Source organism: Sparus aurata, chromosome 8, assembly GCF_900880675.1.
Source record: "Sparus aurata chromosome 8, fSpaAur1.1, whole genome shotgun sequence".
In the NCBI taxonomy this organism is placed as follows: Eukaryota; Metazoa; Chordata; class Actinopteri; order Spariformes; family Sparidae; genus Sparus; species Sparus aurata.
In genome coordinates, this window is record NC_044194.1 from 5,818,689 (window position 1) to 5,838,426 (window position 19,738).

At 42.4% G+C, this 19,738-nt stretch overlaps 1 protein-coding gene across 1 annotated transcript in view; it reads right to left on the bottom strand.

The window, feature by feature from the left end:
• Positions 1–18,846, bottom strand: part of ldlrad3 (low density lipoprotein receptor class A domain containing 3) — a 79,782-nt gene extending 60,936 nt beyond the window's left edge. Inside the window, exon 1 of the mRNA XM_030424798.1 lies at positions 18,456–18,846. Coding sequence (XP_030280658.1) covers positions 18,456–18,510 — 55 coding nt within the window. The 5' untranslated portion in view covers positions 18,511–18,846. The remainder of the gene's footprint in view (positions 1–18,455) is intronic.
• Positions 18,847–19,738: the final 892 nt, after the last annotated feature.

The following is a 19,738-nucleotide window of genomic DNA, read 5'->3' on the forward strand; positions in this document are numbered from 1 at the left end:
GTTGGCCTGAAGAGGGCTGAAGACAGACCTGAGCCACGTCCACATGGTGGTGCAGCATATTCTTACCTTCCAATGAACGTAACAAGATGTAAAGGCACGGATAATGCTTCGAATGGCCATCAAGTCGACCCTATGTTGGTTTATGAGAACCTGGCCTGTCACTTGATTTGTTACCTCAGTAAACAGCTTCCTATTACTAGTTTCAAGTCTTCTTCAAGACAGCATGGTGTTTTATTTCGTAAATTATGATCCAATTATGCTATACTTTACGGCGTAGCTACCTTGTGATTGAGAGGTCGCTACCAAAGCTTTTCTTCAGGTTCTCAGTCAGATCAAATCAAGATCATAGAAATGCATATTCCTCCCAGGTCCACTCTAGTTTAAATATGGTCACTTCTGGCACCAAAAACCCAAAATGGCCACTATAGGTGTGCACCAGTCTTTGTGAGTGCGGCCACATGCTTGTTAGCAGAGTCCCATCAGCAAAATTCTGGATACTTCTTAAAGCATTCCTCTGAAATGGAAATGTCTGTTACATTTATACATCACATTTCTGTCAGTGTGTGACGCGCACATACACACACATATAGATATAGACAGAGCGGGGGAGTCATGCTGAGCAAGAAAGTTAAACAAAAGCAGTATGTGGTTGCTGTAGGGAGCAAAATAATCTTTAAGGATCCTCCTCCATCAGTTATGTCAGCAGTGTGGCAATATTGCACTTTTTCCATTTCAAACGACACTTAAAATATTCCTATCACAACACAGCACAGTCACACATATCTGCCTTCAGCTAGCGACAAGAACGTTTCAGGACAGGTGCCCCCATTCTGAGGAAGCTGACACTAATAAAAAAAAATAACATTTCTCAACCCACGCGACTTGCCAAATCAATCATAATGTGCAACACACATTAAGTATAATCGGACCAGCGACACTTTATTGGTGGGTGCGACGCGGCGCGCCACTGCGCCTGGAGGCATCTCCATATTTGCATATTCATACATTCTTGGAATTTTTGATGAGGGCGAAGGAGTAGATGTAGTTTTAATCTTTTCCAGTACTTCATTGAACATACTTTTGTGGGAAAAATCACATTCAATAAAATATTATTCAATGCAGGGTGTTCTACATGTATTAGAATGACTCTGGAGGGGATCTTCGTGCAGTCCAAGTTTACAAAAAGCAAAAATGAGAAAGCCTGAATTTTAAAACAGCAACAGCAGAGAGGGCTTAACACTTGACCAAAATTAAACCTCTTGGGACCACATCAAGACAACCAGGCTGATTGCAGCCGGCTGACTTCAACACCCTGGCAAAAAGAAATCCAAGGACATCACAAAAAACAACCATTGTCAAGACCTAATCCCTCTTACACTGACTTCCTGAGGAGAGAGTGGTTCATTCTCAACAGGATTGGCCACAGCGCTGGTCAGCACTCTCAGGTGGGGGCATCAGCCCAGTCCCCATGCATCTGGAGAGGAACAAACAACGGACCACAAGCTTGTCCTCACAATAGCCTAAAGCAGGATTAGTCACCATCCGTAGAGCAGATAACGAGGCAATTGTTGTTGGCAAAGGGACTCAGCATTTGCTTTTCAATGGAATAAGGACACTGGCTCTCGAGGCAGAAAGTCAAAAGTAAATTCCTCCAGGAAGGAAGACAGACTGTGAGCCAAGTGTTACATCTGATGTTCAAAGCGAACCCCTGCAAAAAGTCTTGTTGTTTGTATTATGTTCAATATTCTATTCTAAAAAAGGCAGAAGATGATCCAAGAAATGTTGTATGACCTCGAAACATATTGACACTAACTAGCCTTAAGTAACATAATTTTTTTATGAATTTAACAATAATGCCTCACATTTACAGTGTGCTGACTGAACATTTACATTCTTCCCCGTGTGATGCCTCTCTGAAATAAAAGATACAGTGGCAACCTCCCAACACAATCATTATCTTGGAGTGTTCGTTATACAGAAGTTATTTTTGTGTGGCTGCGGTGAATCGGCTCTTTTGGACTCGCATCAAACACAGTGCTGTTTTCAGTCAACATGCCTGTGTGAGGGAAAGTTTTCTAACCTCTTTTAGCTTATGGCATAATCACATACACTGAGGAAAAACTGTGATTTCAGAGAGCGGCCTCCATTTCCTCAAGACCCCCTTGAAACTAATCCAAACACACACACACAGACACAGACACACAGACACACAGACACACACACACACACACACACACACACACACACACACACTAAGACGCTCCATGCAAAAGCAAAAAATTAAGCAGGCTGCACCACACAGGTTTTGCCTGACAGGGTGGATGAGGCTTTTGGGGGTTTGCAATGCCTGCCAAGTCTTCCTTTGTCTGCACAGAAATACAAACAATGTAAGTTCAAGCACAATATACTTTAAAGAGCGATGCAGTGGCTGTGCTTTCGTCTCGCTTTGGCTTCTATTTCATTTTTGCCTACAGCTACACAGTCAGTGCTTAGGTCTTTACTTCCCTGATGAGACGGTGACCTCTTGCCCTCCCAGCATTAACTGTTTTCCAGCATTTGCACATGTCAGAAGAAAAAGCCTTGATAAGGATATGAATTCAAAATAAATTGTCTGGTAACAGCAAGTTTATTTCGGGTATCATTAAAAAAATCGAACATTTTTCCACTAGGATGTGGCCACCCAGCAAATATCAGGCATCTAGAAGGGATGGGCACAGACAAACCCTCTTAAAAGCCTCAGTCTTGTTTAAGAGGTTGCATTATTGATAGTGCATCTGTGGGCTGAAATAGAACCAGAGCGAGACAGAGAGAGAGAGAAGACCAGCCTGAAGAGATAGACTAATGTGAGAGAGGAAAAACGCGAGTTAAACAGAATCTTGTTTATCAATGTGAGAATACAGGCAACATCTAATAATAATGCAAAATGATGACAATAATCTATACACTACCCATTGTCTTAAAAAGTACAGTATACAACTGTAGCTGATGTCCACAGACGAGCTGTAAAGTTATGCTAATGTTGAGTACACACAGGTTGTAATGCTAGTTTCTTGTCAAGGCTGTCTCTGTTTAGCCAAATCGTAGTCTTTGTTTAGACAGTTTAGCATTAGCTACTGCCCTCGTGTTAATTTAACAACAAAATACTAAATATTTTTATGTCTGACCGCACCCCACAACTGTTTAGCGACGTTGGGGCTCCACATAATTGCCCTTCCAGCAGAATTTCAGCCAATGAATCCCAGTGTTTCCCACACATACACTTTACTTGGTCCATTACCAGATGTTGAAGTACATTTGGCGACCCATTTCAGCATGTTTGTAACTACTGGACACTTTACCCTCACTCTACCTCTCCTGTGTGCTGACATTTGCACATGCTCTGCAGAGAAACTGAGAGAGAGAGATGTTCTCTGGTATCACATCTCTCCTGTAAACAAACTGATTATGATGCACCCTCTCCTGTTATTGCAGGGCTATTTATGCCATTGTTTCCAGCGAGCTTGTAAGTGCACCTGGTTGTTGCCGTGTCATTCGGTACCAGATTGGTACCGATAGTATTGCTGGGCTACATAATTAACGACAAGCCTCCTCCACACTTGGCTAACCTGTTGTGAAAATGGAAATGCAGAACGTGAAGTGTTGTTTTTGGGGGACATTTTATGATAACTGTTGACAAAGAAAGTCAACATAGCAGAAACATACTGGTAGAGAGAGACAGAAAGGTAAGCCAGCATGTGTGCATCATGGTGGACAATTAAAACAACACTACACAGGCAAGCTTTCAAAGCACTTCTGAAAAAGATGATTTTTGAGTCTCATTCACAGGTCGTCCAATACTGACAATTTGTGTCCCCAAGATTGGAACCTCCTTTTGAACTGCTGATAATGGATTTTTTCAGTCCTAATTAAGCATGCATACATCCACTCTGCGGTAAAGGTTGTGACTTGTGTATTGTACAAGAAAGTCAGTAAAAAATAAATGAGCATTTCTCTCCTCTGAATGGACCTACAGAAAGTACTGGTTGTATAAATCACGTTTTTATTATATGACTAACAGCTGTCTGTTCAAGTAATTACTCCCTGCAACTGAATCCCTGGAGCTATTTCTATGTTCTTATGTATGGACAGATAAAGGTTAATGGAAACATAAAGATGCAGCATTTGCAAGCATACGTGCACACAAACCTTTTCTGCAACATGAGCACAACACTGATTGTCTCATTAGCCTCTGCCTTATTATTATGTTTTCATTTAGCAGCCTCTCCTTTATCAAATAGGCCTTGCAGTGACTGCTTTCTACTGCCTTTGGATCTTTGGAACGGTGACTGGCCAAATTAGCCTGGCTCGGCTAAACACGGCTCTACTAATCATGCACTGGTCTTCTAGTGATCTGGGATCACAGATCACACTGAGCCAATAATCCCATCGCATCAGTTTATTTTGGCTTTTTATGAGCCCATCTGTAGCTAAATTACAACGAAGATCAGCACATTACAATGCAAGCTCTATACTGGGGACATAAAATCCTGCATGGTGATGTTAAGGCACAAAAAAAACACAACCCTTCAGAAAAGTTGTTTTGTTGCAGTTTTCTTTTAACAACTTGGCTTGGATTTCAGGGAAGCAATTGTCCATCTAATCCTCTAAGAGATGACAGTGGCATTTTCAACAGCATCGCAGCCTATTAACATCACCTTGGGATTACCTTCACAGAGAGGTGGAGCTGATGGAGGTGGGATGGAGGGGGGGGACTAAAATGAGATTTAGATGTTGGCACTGTGGGCAAGCTGCTCACATACAGAGACAAAGACAAAAATGTCTGAACAGAGAGATGTACGCACAGAGCTAGCCAGACTAATATCTTTTTATGGGCTTGAATTTCTCATCAATCCAGAGGAGGAAGCTTCTCCTGTCAAACAAACACATCTATCCCATTAATTCAGATTCCTCACATTGGCCCATCACGGGCGCAAAACTAAATGTCAACACTCCCCTGCGTCTCTTTCATCATGCAGCCGACTGTCACAGAGCACACCGGTAAACAGCGCACAACCTTCATCCGCTGCGACGCCGCGGGACCCCTTGCTGTGAAAATTGGCATTTCCGCAGTGCCAGTCGGAGAGTGAGAAATGATGCAGACAGAGTGAAGCTGCCTGAGTTGACCTTATGTTACACCTGCGAGACTCGTGTTTGTAAGCTCTGAAGGTGAAAGGGGGGAAGCATCTGCAAATAAAGGAATCAAATTATCAAAGAAAGACACTGCTTACATAAGGTTCCCAAAATCTATTAAGCAGTTGAGCTTTCTATGCTTAACGAGCCGGAAAATGACATGCAGAAACCAAAATGTCATAGGTGTGTGAGCTGAGAGTACATTTCATTTCGTAAAAAACAAACGCTTAATGGATGGAAATTGAACTATTAATTCCTCTTAGCACACGCGGGCTCATTATGCAACGTGGAGAAGATGTACTGTAGCGGAGGGTACGATGAGAGGAGAGAGAGAGGGGAGAAAGAGAAGTGGCACCCTTTTTGCTCAGAAAGTGCTGGGGGGAAGAGAGAGAGAGAGAGAGAGCGCGAGAGAGAGAGAGATAAAATGATGGGAGCAGGGAGCGCTCGACATAAAAAAGGTGCGGGCCTCCTTTGTCTGTCTTCTCGTCTGTGTATTAGCAAGTAATGAGCTCCTAATTGTGTAGCCAGGCCATGGAGTCACTGCAGGGGTTGAAGAATCAGTGGGAATGAACTATATCTGCCAAAAACACCGGGGCAGAGAGAGAGAGAGATAGTGGAACAGACAGAGAGAGCACAAGGTGAGCGCGAGAAGACATAAAGGCATGTGAGAGAGAGCGACCACATTAAGGAAGAAGGGTGAAGAGGGGGAGTGACGGGGGCATTACAACGGGAATGTTTATTTCGACAGAATGCAGATGAGGGAAGAGAGTGCCAGTGGCCTGTGCTCTCTATCTCTATGTCTGTCTCCTCTATCTTTCTCTATAATATAATATCTATTTAACCCAATGCTAATGAGTCAATGGGCTAATAAGTGAAGTGAAGGGCCTTGGATTAAAAGGTAGAGGGTGTATGAATAGTTCTCATAGTGGCAGCTGATGTTGTAACTTAAAGGTCATTCCAATAAGGTTTCAGTCTTATGTGCTATGTGTAAAAGGCCAACTTAGACACAGCAGCAAGGTGACAGGAAAGACATGAACGATGACGAGAGAGGTCACGGGAGTACAAGGTGATTACAGTTAAGGCGATGGGCTCACTCTTTCATCGACTTGTCTCGTGTTCCTCCAGTGTGATACACAGTGGAATCGTGAGAGATGTTAATTTGGGTGTTTGACTGCAGGTGCACGTAGGGTATTTGTCTAAATCTATCTAAACACGATCACAACGGCCCCCCTGCTGTGCCTCCCAGGTTGCCACTTTATTCATCTTCTCCAGGTGAATTCGATTCATCTGGCTGCACCTTCTCTTCTGAGAGATCACTCAGTCCCTTAATTTTGTTATACTCCCTCGCACACAGAGCCACGGACCTTTACGTTGTCATGGTAATGGCTAAAGAGGACTCTTAATGCATTGGGGAAAAAGCTTCATATGTTCGTGTTATGAAACCCAGTCATGTCCCTCTCACAGCTTTACAAGTGAGTGCTCCTGCCTCATGCAGAGTCACGCTCAGTGCTGCAGCTCCTTGACACCTCTATAGCTTCTTTTCCCCCTGGGTCAATATCACCATTGTCTCTTCTCAATCTTCCACTTGCAATTGTTCCTGATGGCCTCTGCTCCCTTTGAAATGCAAAGACCAGGCTGACCAGGTGACTGGACGTGCATCAGTCTGCACCAACGATTAGTGCCATCAGCCTCATTTCTCTTCATTGCACCAGCACCATCAGTGGTAATGGATCGGGGGGCGGAGGCTGCGGGTGGAGGCAGAGGCGGAGGTGGCCAGTCTGACAGAGACACACTGCTCAAAGTGCTCTGCACGGCACCAGTAAAGACACCAAACCAAATGAAAACAAATGGCCACCAATGGAAGCAGCTCCCACTCTTTGGGCTCGGCTTGTCCCTTTAATTTCCCGGTGGTTGTATTTGCTTTCATGCGAGTTTCTGGTCATTTAATTGGGTTTGGTTGAAGACTACAGATCAGAGCCCACCTGACAAGGTACACTGCATAGCACGTATGGTCTTAGCTTGCTGTATGTATAAATGTCTGCTCTTCAGTGAATGTGCCTTCCCACTGCGATGCTGACATTTCAGTCTCAGCACAAGTGTGCACACTTTTGTGTATCAGTATTTATGTGTCTTTGTTGAAACTTGTTTGCGTCTGTTGATTTATGAGTGTCTAAGTGTGTGTGCGTGTAAGTGCAGTGAAGACTGTGTGACTGGCTGCAGAGGTCAGTCAAGGAGGAATCTATCATAATCCATCATAATCAGCTGCTGTGCTGCTCCTTCAGGACAGATGAGCTCCTGACCCATAGCGGACACGGTGGAGAGGAGATTCGCATGAGGGTGAAATGTGATGTTTACCAGCTTGACTGGTTGCCGTACAAGACATTTTCAACCCTGTCGAGGGCTGCGTAGATGCAAGCAGGTCAAGGCATCTACAAAAGCATGTGGTTATTGAGGGTGCATGGCATTTTTGCGCACATCTTTTCCAGTGAGCGCATTTAGCATTTTGGAAATGTCACTTGGGAAATTCAGCTGCATCAGAAAGATTACCTGTCTGAAGTTGGACTGACAGGGTGATGGACGTGCCATTGTCTGAGTATAAAGACTGAAACTGACTTGCTATTTAGTTTTGGTATCGCTAATTAACACCCACAGGAAAAAAAGATAAATAACTTTATTCAACATCATCATTAATTCCAAGAAAGCTAGTTATTCTTTAATTAGATGAAGAAGATATTAAGTAATCCAATTTTCAAAGGTATGAGGAATGAACTGTTCATGAACAACTATATATAAAACTATGTGCAGAATCAATAATATATACGTATCCATCAAAAAATGCGTAAATACAAATACATGTAATGTATGTAACACACAGCTTTTGATCATTGGCACGGTGCACTGTCAGGACATCAAAGGGCCTTCCAACATCATTACATGAGTCTCCGGAGTGCACTAACTTTTGAAGTGCACTAATATAAAGCTTCATCCAAGTCTTTGGAAATCCCACCAATCCTTCATTAAGTATCTGGAGTCATTAGGCATGGGACGGCCAGGCTGACATATCGTCCTGGGCATAAAAGAAATTAGTCAAATCTTAGGTCTGCAGCTTCTCATTAGAGCGGGCTGCACAGAGACGGACTCAATTACCATCTCTGACACACTGGACCTGGGCAAGACTAATGGTTCTGGAACCAATAATGACCTGAACTCCATGCCCCTGCCAACTCCACAACGAACCCGCCCCAACTTTCACTCCCCCTCCCACATCTGCTTTCTCCAGTTCAAAATATCAGAGGGTAAAAAATGGCTTTCTGCTTCTCAATCCTGAGAAGCCTGTCTTTTCATCTTTGGTATTCATTGAACAAGTGAAAAGAATTTATTTTGTGGCCTAGTGCTGGTGGCTGCTGCCAAGTTGTGGTTGACAGGCAGGTAGCATTAAGGTAATTAACATGGGCTTTGCATTTGATTTTGGCTGGCGAGACTGCCTCTGCAAACAGCAGGCGGGATCAGGTGATTAGCTCCTGTAAAGATGAGCGACTCGCCTCCCCTGGTCCCTGTCCAAGAGAGGATTACCCTTTTTACATACTGTGTGTATACACTGTGCCTTACACATGAACAAGTACACACACACACACACACACACACATAAATACCTAATTTCTAGCACAGAAGAGAGAAAAAAAGCATGGGGAATAATGGTGTGCATGCTTGGGGCGAGGGGGCAAACAGCTCATGGGGTTAGGCCATGTTGGTGACACTACAGAGGTGGAGTCATGTGTCCAACACACATTTACTTTGAGCTTCTGCATCACTTCTCCTCTCTTCCCACAATCAGACGGATAAATTATCTCCGCCTGCCTTGACCCTTTTTATCAGCCATTTAGCACACGGACTAATTCTGTGGATTCGGCTCCATTTAACGAGTAGGTTTTCAGGAATGTAATAATGGGAAATTCAATATCAATATCAAGGGGTCTTGAGTCGAGGCTCTGAAATTAATTGTGACAAATAGGCAATTATTTCAAGTTGGCTGAATTGAGATTGATCTTATTTGTTCATTTACGAGCTCGCCTGGAGGAGTAGCCTTCAGTAGCTTTTCAGTCCCTTGATTGGGATTTCACCTGAGAGGTTGCTAAATCAAACGGGTGTCCGTGTGAGTGAGCACGCTATAATTGGTGAAAGAATTCCACTGGCAATGTCAAGTTAATGTCAATCTGGTGCAAAGAGAAAGGGCGGGTCACGTCTCTCATGTCTCTACCTTGAGGGTGAATATTAGATGAAGTGAGGCTTTAGTCGTCTTGTTACTCTCACTCCATCGCACCTGGCCAAAGGCTTGTGCTCTCAGAATGAGGTTACAGAAATGCAAAAAAATCTGCATGGAACAAATATTGGATGGGACCTCGAAAAAAAAATACAGATTACTGACAATATGACATACAGCTGTTCTATGCTGAGATTGGGACAGAGAGTTCATTGCATTCTGCATATCACTGGAATTTCACACTCTGCAGCACCTCAATTAGAATAGTGTGAGTTTTATTTCAGCAAATGGCTTGTTTCATGAGCCGCCACTTCTCTGCATGAAAGTCTCGGTCTTAAGAGTTTACCCCTGACCTTTTGAGCAATCCTGAGTCATCGTGTTGTGTGACGGAAGGAGAAAAGAATTTCACTTAAAGGTCTCTGTGATTCTCAAGATGAATCTGATCCTACAGAAAAATACAGAAAACATTTTTCACCCACGATGCTATGGAGACAATTTGCATATTTAGCACACAGGACACTGAATGCTTATGTAATCACATTTGGCACGCAAAAGGGAGAAATAAAGGAAACGAATGTCTGTGTGATTGCAATCAAAAAACCGCGTCTATTCCAAATAACCGTTTTACTCGTGATTAGAGGTTTGGAGAATTGCATCTAATTACAGCATATAAAGCTGGTGGATGGAGTTGGGGCAACTCACTGGAATGATGAAACTGCCGGAGCAGTCTCCCAATTACAAAGCAATTATCCATGAGGTGAAAGGTGTGTCAACACTAATGTTTAGTGCAGCATAAGCATCACCACAGCTGACGATAAAGCACAGGGCCGTAATGAAAATATGAGCTTGGAAAATACTTAATTTTTGGGGCCAATGCCCATACTGATATTAGGTAGTAAAAAATTCCAACATCAATATATTAGCGTATGCACAAATTTGAAATGATCCACTTGTGACAAAGAAAGGCAGGATATTAATTAACAAAACACTGATACAACATAATGTCATAACATAGGATTAGTGCACATATACACCAGTACATCTCTGATTGGCCAGTAGCAGCGAATATTACAGATATTGACCTCATCATTGCTGAGTGATTCTCTAAGTTGTGTGGAATGTATTGAGTCCATTTTCAGGGCCATAGTCATCTCAGCATCTAAAGGGACAAGTCAAAGTCACACGAAGATCCAAGTTTATAAAACCACACCACGCGTGCTTCTACCAGGGTCGACAAACAAACAGCAGATCAACTGCCCTGATGTTATCTGTGTTTTTCTCCGAGTTCGCGCTGACCTTTAAGGTAGTGTTTGTTTGGTTTGACAGAGGGATGCTGGAATTTCAGTCCAAAATAGCCCGTCAGTGTCCACACTGGACTGCCACGGTGGCAGTGAGACACAGTACAGCAAACGACTGCTGATCACGGGGGACAGCGGGGGAGCCAGCTGTCAGCCTGCCAGGGTCCATTCCCTGTGTGACAGCAGGCAAAGCAACACAGGGGACACATGCAGGGGGTCACTCTCCTCTCAGAGGGGGCACCATGGATGAACATAAAAGTAGGGAGATCAAGGTGACTGGAAAATGTGCTGCGTAGGCTCGAATAAAAAAAAATCCATAACTCTGTAGCTGTGTCCAAATGCAACAATCACATCCTCCAGAGTCTGCAGACTGAATTCATCAAGACAGGTCAACAGCTTCAAGGTCAAACACTTCTAAAGTCTCAAAACTTTGGACGAGACTAAAGAATAGACTGACAGCAGTCCAGCCTGCTGCTGACAGCTCGGCCCCAGTGAGATAACACAGCTGCAGACGGCTTTTATTTAAATATTCAACGTCAATCGAAAATTGTCAGCTGGCAAGACTCTGTGTGGTAACAGTCCACTGTGGGAGTCTGAAACTTGCATTACAATTTTGAATAGGACTCCTGCAACTATAAAACATTACAGCATAACGAGCAATTAAGTGTTAAATTGCCCAATTTTTTTTACAGGCAGGTGCTGAGAATGTACAAAAAAATTTAACTGCACTCACACTGCACAAACAGAGGCTTTTGTCAGGACAGGTTTTTTTTGCACTTTTCAGAAATAATTCAGCAGTATACAATCACGTTCTTCACGGACTGTCTTTCTGTCAGTTCAGCCTGACTTGGGACACATCATTTAAGCCTGTTAAGCCTTTAAAGTATTTCAAAAGTATATAAAATTTATTGTTAGTGTTGCACATAACATAGTGAGGACAACACGTCAAACACGGCCGAGCTGTCAGGTTGCTGACACATCCCACAAACATTCACTTATGGGCTGATCAATCACACAGTTTACTGCTTGCTTCCATGGCTGCTGCAGTTTATATTCGCAGATGATACGGATCAGTGCAACACCTGCACCTGAATCGGCACCTTATCTCAGTAGTAAAATAACTTAATTTGCAATAAATACACAATAAATGTCAGATGTGATTGGTTACCACATTTCGATTCTCCACCTCTCGAATGTCACAGTTCACTGAAATGAATTTTTCCTTTCCGCTCTGCTTGATAATTTCCCTGCTGTTCCTAATGAGAGGTTTGCTGCTTTACAAAAGCAGTGAATGGGATGCTTCAGCTCCATCTATCTCACCGTGTATAGGGAGTCTTTACCCTCAGAGATTATAGTAGTGTAAAACAATCAGGGAGGGCTGTTTGAAATGATAAGGGGGACAGAAGGGTGTGATTTCTGGAAAAAGAGTGGCTTTCATTTTTTAAGTTCATCCAACTTTTCTCCAGTAATACAGAAAACAAAGTGGGGTTGAGAGTTCGTCCTTTTGCTAACGTACAATCCACAGTAAGTCTTGTGAATTGGCTGCCCTGTCTCTGCAGTGAAGCTCAATGTAGAAAATGAAAGAACAATGTACATAATGTGTGTATATGAACATCTAAGGGCTGCAACTAACAATTACTTTCCTTGTTGATTAATCTGTAAATCATGTTCTTGATTCACTGATGGGTTATTTGGTCTATAAGATATCATAAAATATCTAGATTCAAGAATAAGATGACTTAACTGGTCAACCCTACCGATTGATTATTCAAATAATTGGCAACTAATACAACAACTGACGACTAAACAATTTATAGTGGCAGTTCTTCATGTGTTGCACACTACAGCAGTCTAAAAAATGGCTCACTAACATTCACTGCTTAGACTTTACTTGAAGACAAACTTCATCTCAATTTACCCTTTGGGCCCGATACTGCAGACAGTTAAAATCAATGTCTAGCACAAATTGTCCTCCGTTCTCATGATACACTCCACTGGGAATAACTATGGATATTAAACACAGCACTAGGCAAGATTATTGAGCAAACACATTTTTGGGTGAGGGCAAGACTTCATAAAACAATATCGAATAGCTAGGATACTGAAAACATATCTCTTATTTAAATCAGTAGGTTCACACAGGGCGGAGGTGTGAGCCCGACACGCAAGGACGTCCTCGATCAATATAGGCAACCACTAGGCATTAACAAAGATTCTGCATCAATGCATGGCAAATTAGTTACCATCAATCCAAAATCAATATGTAATAAGCTGTCCTCTAACTTTTTCCAGTACATGTTATTCCTCTGTGTCTCCATCGATCCATACATTCCATGGGTCATGAAACTTTTAACATCATGACTTATAGATCAGAAATGCTCAGAGAGAATGGACAATGGACCGTCCTCCCTTGCAGAGAAAAACACAGCGTGATTTCCACCTGATGGTCAAAGATCCAATAACTAACAAATGTGCTTTACTGGTCAAAAGCATGAAGTTACATTTGATTGATCAATTATAAAACTGAATCAAAACAATGAGTGGTTACAGTAGTAAGAGCTGCACCGTTACAAAGATCTGAAACTTGACTCCGGTCATGTGGCTTTGTTTAACAACCCTGGGAAGTAATGCCAAACTGGTCCTCCTTAATCCCTGGCCTTCTTTCCGCGACTACGGCTGGAGGCATATCAACCATGTCAGCCACCCTCTTTCTCTTTCTCTCCCTCTTTCCTATTCCAAAGACATGCAGAGATAAGCACGAGCACATAGCGGTTTGGGCCAACTGGCAAGTCTCTGGGAAGCCGCAGTGCAGAAACACAAAGGACAATAAGCAGGAGACAATGTGGTTCTGTTTCCTCGTTCAGTGGGAGAAATGACCCGAATAGTCCGCCTTTGGTTATGGATGAATATGTCTGACCACCTGGCCTGTGTGTGTGTGTGTGTGGCCTGGTAACATGGATCAAACTGGGCCATTTAAGCGATAGGACAGCAAAATACGGTCTTTTTGAAAAATACGGTCAGATATTAGATTTGGTTGTTTTTTGCAGATAGTGCTGTACACTTTTGTTGGGTGAGTGGGAGAACTAACCTCTTATGTGTTCCACTCTGTGAGCCTAACAACTACATGTTAAGCATCAACGTCTCTTACAAAATTCCTCACTGAGGTAAAACATGGGCTTTCAGAGCTCTGAGAGGTTCATTCTAAGATTGGGCATTTTGAGCAAAAATGTGGGTAGGGATAAGGGTTAGCGACATATGTTAAACAACGTAGTCAGTTGTAATGGCTACCTTGCTGGCACTAGGGTTGGGCGATGTCCGCCGAATTGGCAAATGACGATGTCCACAGTGAAAGATCTTGATGGATAGTGCTCTGACGACAACGACCAACTGATCTAATCGAGCAGGGAAAACTGTCTCCCGTTACCACAACATACATCCAGGCTAAAAAGCATCTTTGTCTATGCACCACATGTCCATAGCGTAGCTCCATTCTGCCTTCAAGCTCTCCATTAACAAAGCAAACTACACTTTCTATGATAAACAAATTCAACATAGCATAGAGTGTATTGCACATTCATGTAGTTTATTTTGTCAAAATACTTCCCCCCCAAAAATGAAAAACATCACTCTTCGGCCTGCTGCTCGCCACTCTGCCTGTAATGTAGGATCCAGTGAAGTCTGACTGAAAATGTTGAACATTATCTAGCTCAGATATATCATTCTTGCTACATGGATCAGTGCAGATACTCACAGATGGCAGTTACATCACTACATCACCATGCAAAAGATGTAAACTCCTGTAAAATACAGTCTAGGGTTGATTATTACATTTACATGTATTAGTATTTTTAGAGACTACAAATGTGCAAGTGTTTTAAGGTTTTGAATACATGAAAACATGCTCAAACTCGTTTGTTTCATTGGTGGATATAAATCAAAGGGAAATGGTCTGTGTGTTCATTAAAACACAAAGTGACAGACAAGGACATGCAATGATAATTTCTGTGCTGTATCTGATTTCAGTGTTTTTAACTTGAGGGATAGCTGGGAGCAAGGATTTGGAATATGTTTACTATATAAAATGTGTCTATGTAGTATTTGATCCCCACACACAATCTGTAAAAGACCTCCATTACAGGATATTTAATTCAGGCAGCTCTGGCTGCTAGAGCAATGTAATCAAAGATTTATGAAGTTGGCATATATACCACAATGCTGATCTTTAACAAGCAATAATCATCCTTGGGTACAAGGGGGAAGCAACTGATGCAAACGAATTAATCTTTCCAACAATGTACCTCAATTTATTTTTATCAATATCCCACCCCAGTGCATGGCCGAACAGAACAGCTGAAAAGCTCCAATATATTGGACACATCACAGTTTCATAGTTTGTAACTGCACTGCGACATTCCATTGTCTGTGGGTCGGGTGGCTAAATCTCATATTACATAACACTGATTTATCTCATCTAGCTCCATCTAGCATCTTGGGTGCACGGTAAGGAATCCAGTCCACTGTAATGTCTGTAAAGTGTTTTGACTGAAAAGGAGCACAAGATTACTAGATCTGATATCTCATTATCACAATGGGACAGATGCTGTACCTACACTGGAACACTGGTTTTGGGTGAAAACATATGAAGGATCAAGGGCTACGAATAATGAACCAAATACACTGATACAAAGTTCTTTAAAAAAAGTTAAAAACAAGGAGAAAAATTGAGTATGGACTGTGGCTGTTTTCTTAATCTCCAGTTAGACCTGCTGACACATGATCCTAGATACTGTATGGCTTGTTAAGTGTGTCAAACAGGAGCTACAACATATTCATCTTGTTATCACAGTTATAATCTTGAGTAGAGACTTAATTTAGCTGATCTGCAAGGCACACTTTATATTCCATTAAGAGGTTTCATAATCCAAATTGTGAAGTTATTTTTAAACACTGTTCTGGAAATGTATTCAGTCGAATGGATCTGTTGTTGAGTGTTGGTATGAAAGCAAAAATAAAAAGAATGGTTACTGTGCCTTGAGTTCACAAGACACCTTTGTAGCACATGTTGACCATTCAGAAACGGAGACGAGTGTTCAGAGAATTAACCGCACTCACGCATAATCGACGTAGATCTGCATCATTCACAGCTGCAATTATGTGAAGTTAGAAAGAGGTTTTGATTCTTCAGTGCACATTTGGAAAATAAACCCTCAAGCTTGTGCATAAATTCCATAGTATGGAAATTCTACTGAATTCATACATATTCTACTTGCTTTATTATTTTTAGCACAGACCCCTTAGGGGGGGGAAATTCTTCCAATTAAATTTTCCATAGCCATATCTTCAAATGTCAATATTGCGATTATCATTTTAATGGCCTAGGTGACGCCCAGCCAAAACTGTAATAGATTTACGTAAATGCATTAGACCTTTACTAATATCTTGGCTTTATTTCAGATTAAATTAGATGCAATATAGTGACGCCCTAATTTAGACATAATATTACTGGCTCAATTGTCAGCTATATTTTAACCCATAACATTGCCCTGTCAGAGGACAATAACACCTAGTATTAATATCTAAGCTCTATTATTACTTACACGCTGGCCAAGGCACCAATACAGCGCGCACACACACACTCTCACACACACAAATACACAGTCTAGCTGACATTATTATTGCCCGGGTAAGGCTGTGAGCTAATAAAAGTCTGAAACACAATTTGTTTATTCAAAGCTGACAACACATAAGCAGCAGTGAAGAAAACAAACTACAGTAATATTCTGGGGGGATATTTCTGACATCAATCATGTGTGCAAGCTCCTTCGCTCAAATAGAGCAAACTAGGATGGGGTTTGGCAGCAGTTTGGCACACCAAATCTCTCTTCCACACCTAATATAAGTTATTTACGCTTTACTGTCACTGTCACTGACAAAAGCACACTCATGGGCACATACAGAAGTTGAAAAACTGCTGTAATATTCCCTGCTCTCAATAACAAAGTGTTGTATTTAAGAGTTGACATACATTTCAGAGGTCTTATGTATGTTTACGCAGACAACAAATCCCTTCAGAGGCATGTCCTAAAACTGAAGCCATAATAACAAATCTCTGAAGGGAAAGCACAGGTGTTACAAGTGTCCCACCAAAGCAGCTAAAAGGGATTAAGCCATCATTAATGTTTTTGTTTACACCTGTGCTTTTCCTACTTTGACATGTCAAAACGTCCTCCAGGGTACCATGAGCTTCTTGGGAGATCTTTTTGTAGCTACACCCACTCAATGCACCTGCAATACCAGCTCAGCACATTTCAATGCACTCAGCGTACTGTAACGTTTAGTACAAATGATGTTGACAGAAAAGTTACATATTCGATTATATAAAAAGGAGGCAGCATATCACCAGAGTAACTGCTAGCTGTAGCTGCCTTTAGCTCGTAAGCTAGGTTAACCATGCAGCTAAAGTGAAATGAGTCATTTCACAGGGGTTGTAACGTGCAAAAAAAAAAAAAATGTATCTACCGTTTTACAGACGCTTTATTAGCAATGTAAGCTTAGGGGAAATAGTATTTTTGAATGTGTTGATGTGACTAGACTGGCTACAAAGCTTGACACTCTTCCTGAGGGCTTGGTACAAAGCTAGGGGCTAGCTAACTTCAGTGGATATCTGCAACTGAACACATGTCAAAGCTGTTATATTTTCCTATTCTGTTGATAGGTTCAGATACATTTAGCAGGTTTAAAATTCAAATAAAACCATATTGTACCTTTAAAGTCTTGCTATCAAATAAAACAAATGTTTTGCATGTAGATGGATTCCCTATCAATTGCAGTAGTTTTTCTTCTAGCTTGAATGTTTATCATACCTTAAACACCTTGAACTTCATTTATCACTTGCAGACTATCGTTTATGCGTGCTGGGCTTTAAACCCATCATTTGATGTTGCATGTGCAGATATCATCATAATATCACACACCTGTTTCACATTAGTCAGTGTGAATATTCACTTCGGGCCAGTTTTTTTCAGCACACTGTAATAACCAGTGGATAGATGTCCCTGATTGGAATACCAGCTGAAAACTGCAGCTGCATGTAAAGGCACCAAATGGCTGTCTCTATGTATAAACTCCTCCAGCCGTTACAAGTGTCCTCCACCCGGGCCCCCCCAGCTGCCATGGCGGGGCAGGACGAGCAGATTGACTTGTCAACACCGTCCTGTCAACAACCTCTCGGTCATAACTTAACCTGGAGGAGACCATAACCCCATCTCAGTAAAACACACAGTAGATGGGTGGGGTATGGCACGGAGGGTGTCTTTTTGACTGTTGCGAAAATATTCTCACTCAGAAGTGAAGCAGGAACATTCACACACACACTGTGCAATGCATCCGACATGCTTGAAAAAACTCGAGAAAACTGCTGCCCCGGCTGCTGCTGCTGCTTCAACTCCCAATTCCACCCAGCCCTCAAAAAAAGAAGAAAAATACCCGTCCAGTCGATGGAAATGAAAAGTCTTCTCATATAGGTTTCTGAAATAAGTTAGAAGGGATGAAAACCCCACATGTAAAGTGAGAGGTTATGGCTGAAACGTCCCCACAGAGTGAACGCTTCAGAGGATTTTACATGCCTCCCCTCCTCCTCCTCCTCCTCCTTCCTCTAGCTAACCCACCGTCCACTGGAGCGTATCGGGAACACAACATTAGTTTCCGTGTGCTTTTTAGAAACTTACCAACAGTTCTTGAGCCTGAACCCGAACCAAGCAGAAGGTACCAGATCCACATCATACGGTCTCCGTTTCCCCCCTCCCCTCCACTCGGCCTGCCCTGACTGTCCTGCCCCGCCGCGGGGCCAAAAAACTGGGGGCAAAGAAGAAAAACTTCTCCGGTGCAGCTAATCCTTACTGCTGGTACTTCTTCTTCTTCTAAAGTTTTGCCTCCGACATAATCACGAGTACACTTGGCGTGAGACAGAAAGAGGTAGCTTCGCGTTGGCAGTCCGGTTAGGGGAGTAACAGGCTGGAGCTGGAAGGGGCTTCGGGGTGGCGGCAGGCAGGCTGGGGAGTCGGTCGCTCGTGTGTTGGTGCTGAGAGAGGCGGAGTCGGAGGCAGAGAGCCGGAGAGCAGAGGTCGGCCAGTCCGGGACAGCGGTTTCCAAACTGCGGGCGAGGGACCGCTAACGGTCCAACTGCTAGCTAAACCAGGAGCTGCGCGTGCTAGAACCGTTACTCCTGTACCGGGAAAGTAAGCTAGCAGCCGTTAACTCACAACGTTTACTCACTTACTTACTGACTTATTTACTTACTTACTTATTAGGCACTAACGGGCTAAACAGAATTTAAATGAGGGGACAGACATTTTGGACGGAACTCCGGGATAAGTTACAAAACGAGGGTCCAAACTGAGGCTACAGCAGGTATGAGGGCTTGGGATTGGAACACTTCCACATTCACTTTCCCACAACTAGTCTACTTTTTTAAAGACCCCTTAATATATAAATAAATGAGCGATGGACCAAAAGAGGCAACGGCAGCACATAATGCATAATATCCCATCGTAAAAGATGGCTCATTGAGTATAACTACCTACTAACTATATTTTACATTTACTGCACCTCATGTGTAGTAATGTTATCAATGTTTCACACCTGTCAAGACTAGAAAGAGGGGGAGGCCAGAACAGATAGATGTGCTCAGTGGTCAAGTAGAGTTTATTTATATCGCACATTGCATACGACAGGTTTAGACTCAATGTGCCTAAAAATACAGTTAAAAAGTCAAGTTAACGCCATACGTGACAAATACAATACATTAAGAAACATAGAAGAGAGGAAAATCTATAAAAACAGAGAAGAAAAAAACCATAGAATAAAGCAGAAGTAGTGAAATAGCCTAATAGACAGGAGATGATATATCAATACAAGCAGAAGTGCAAAAGAATGAATCAGCAGCCTGCGCCAGGACTTTGTTCCCCTCAGTTCAGCCTTTCAGGAAGTTTCTGTACATGGTCTTCAATTA